This window comes from Morchella sextelata, assembly GCF_020137385.1.
Source record: "Morchella sextelata strain SCLS chromosome Unknown scls_21, whole genome shotgun sequence".
Classification (NCBI taxonomy): Eukaryota; Fungi; Ascomycota; class Pezizomycetes; order Pezizales; family Morchellaceae; genus Morchella; species Morchella sextelata.
The window spans coordinates 1-3,080 of NW_025408636.1; the positions used below are offsets into that span (position 1 = coordinate 1).

Genomic DNA, 3,080 nt, shown 5'->3' on the forward strand with positions numbered 1-3,080 from the left:
ACTAACCCTAACTAACCCTAACTAACCCTAACTAACCCTAACTAACCCTAACTAACCCTAACTAACCCTAACTAACCCTAACTAACCCTAACTAACCCTAACTAACCCTAACTAACCCTAACCCTAACTAACCCTAACCCTAACTAACCCTAACCCTAACTAACCCTAACTAACCCTAACTAACCCTAACTAACCGTAACTTCGGTAAGCCAGTAGGCCGAAACCTGACTTTGAGACACGGTGATGTCTTTTAGAACAAAATATGGTACATCCCAAATCACAGAGAGCTCAAACTCAAAATCATGGGCGCCCTACATGATGCGAAGCCAGGAAGCCACTTTGGTCAATTCAAAACTGTAGAACGTCTTCGGGCACTGTTCTTTTGCCTAAAGATTGACAATGATATCGAAGAATATGTACGGAATTGCGATACGTGTCAAAGCAATAAAAGCTCCAGTCATAAGAAGTATAGGATGCTACAACAGTTAGAAGTCCTCAACACTCCTGGCACTTCCATCTCGATGGACTTTATCGTCAACATTCCAGAATCTGAAGCCCAAACCCTCATCGGGGTTATTGTTGAACGCTTTACGGAAATCTCCTACTTCATACCACTCAAGACCGAGGCAACAAACAAGGAACTTGCGCATATATTCCTTCAAGAAATATGGCGACTATATGGACTATCCGAAGAAATCATATCTGATCGGGACTTTAGATTCGAAAGCAAGTTCTGGCATTCATTGATCAAGCTTCTCGGAGTCAACCTCTGTCTGTCTACGGCATATCGTCCTCAAGCTGACGGGCAAACTGAGAGGGTCAATCAAATGCCAGAGCAATATTTCAGAGACTTTTGGTCCTACCAATAGGATCATTGGGCAAGGTTACTCCTGCTTGCAGAGTACACCTACAAAACGGCAACCCAATAGTCCACTAAAGTATCTCAGTCCTATGCGAACTATGGGTTCGAGCCTGATTCCAATTGGCATTCGCAAACAAGGAAGCTGGACAATACCAATGTTTCCAGCGCCGTACTAGAGCCCCAGTGGAAAGTTCTTTGGAAAACTACAAGGACTGGTATTTTTAAAGTACAGGCCTGGTAGAAGAAATGGTATGACCAGAAGTATATGAAAACTCCAGAACCTGAAGATGGGGATAAGGTGATGATGGACCGACGCAATATGGTTGCCAATCGACCCTCAAGCAAGCTTGACTACAATCAACTATGTCTCTTTGAGGTTTATGAGAAACTTGTTGTTGCGTTCTACATGCTGAAGCTTCCCTCCGAATGGAACATTCATGATGTCTTCCAAATATTTCTGCTGGAGTCCTATCGGGGACTGAAATACCCTCAACGCACTGAAGTCCCTCCTGCTCCAGATGAGGTCGAAGGAGAATACAGTCACGTTCCCCAAGAAATAGCTAATAGCCGATGGCAACAGGCTGGGCATTAGAAAATGTTTGTAGAGTATCGTATTGTTTGGGAGGGCTATCGTTCCGAAGACTCCTGGGAACCATATGAAATTCTGCAAAGAAGAGCTGATGAGGCCCTAAATGTATTTCATCAAAAATAGCCGCAAAAACTTCGGAAAATACGGTGAAACTTCAGGGATACTCAAAACACGGCGTGAGTAGCTCTCTATCTCAGAAGAAATCCGGGAACAAAAACCAACTCTCCTGCACCAGGTTTTTCATCGGGCTGACAGAGTTCGGATACCATTTTTCCCTGAAAACAATGCAAGAAACGATAGAAAACCGAAGCGTGAGGAAACCCGCATAAAAAAGACAAGGGAAAAAGAGAGATTCTTGCTAACATCGAAATCTCCACTAGTGGAACGGAAGGTTCTACGACAAGAGTGGAGAACATGTCATTTTCTTTGTTTTAAAAGACATTTCATGTTAGAGTTTTCCTTCTCTGATGGAGATGGAAACAGGCATGTAGTTTGTATGTAATCACCAATAGAGCTACTGCTTTTCTTCTATGTCAAATACTAATATTCCAGTAAGACTACAGTGGACTCAAAACGAGTCTACCATAGAGGGGAGTAATGTAACAGTGCCACTATAAGGCTGTTACAAAAGAACCTATTCCATCAGTTAAGCCCACGATCTTAAGTAACAGCAGTTTGTTCTTCATCGACTTATGAAGACAAGAGCAGTTGGGCTCGTACCTTTATTCGTGTAGAGGATAGGGATCTCAATGAGTAAGAAGTCTTACAAGTCAAAAATAGGGGGCTGAGCAAGCTTGGAACAGAAGTACAAAGATGGCTGATAGCACAGGGAACCCAGGACGGGAGTTCCCTACCTATGCAGTCGAATCTTTGAGGTTTCATATCTCTGCAACCGATGCTCAAAGATCATGCTTTAGCACTACAGACATGATTTTGGCGGTGTCCCGGAGCTAATGGAAAACCTAATTCCAAAAACACATTTTAATCCCCAACACTAACCTCCGCAGTGTCAAACTGCCGGAATGCTCCTGTTTTGGTCCGGAGTATCTTTGGGGAATGGGAGTGCGACTCAAGCTACTAAAGCAAAATTTCGGTTTACAAACACTCAAATCGGTTCTAATAAAGTTAGAATAAACAATTATTATCTAGTCGGCTGTTTTCAATAGTTCTTCAGATTCCGACCTAGGTTTTGGCAAATTGCATGATTCGACTCAGACAGAAGTTCATTCAAGGTGTCGTAGTTACTCTCCTCTCCCCTGATAGAAAATAGTTGCTGTACCCCCGACTATCAACAGGCAGACTGTCAGTCGGAAAAAGAACTTGAGCAAACGCGCTGTATTCCTATAAGCTACTCGGTGTTGCCCCAGATTGGCCTCTCATCATCAACGGATCTTTAATAGAGAGAAGACCCCTTGAAGTTATAATTTTCTAAACTTGAGAACGTTCAAACATCCAAACTGCATTTTCTTCTTTCTGAACGAGTATCATCAAAACTCGCTCTCTTTATTTACACTCTTCGAAAGGAAGCCACGGTTATGCCTCATCATAGTACGTCAGTTACATGTGGTTGTCGATCGTCATTGACATGGTCGCATATGATTCCACTATATTGGGCCTGTCCGCCAATCT

At 42.9% G+C, this 3,080-nt stretch overlaps 1 protein-coding gene across 1 annotated transcript; it reads left to right on the forward strand.

Annotated features, from left to right (window-relative positions):
- Positions 1 to 947: 947 nt before the first annotated feature.
- Positions 948 to 1,454, forward strand: H6S33_006602 (uncharacterized protein; the record flags this gene model as incomplete). The annotated part of the gene is made up of 2 exons (XM_044838040.1): positions 948 to 1,052; positions 1,104 to 1,454. Coding segments are annotated over 2 exons (456 nt in total), but the record flags the coding sequence as incomplete, so codon positions are not given.
- Positions 1,455 to 3,080: the final 1,626 nt, after the last annotated feature.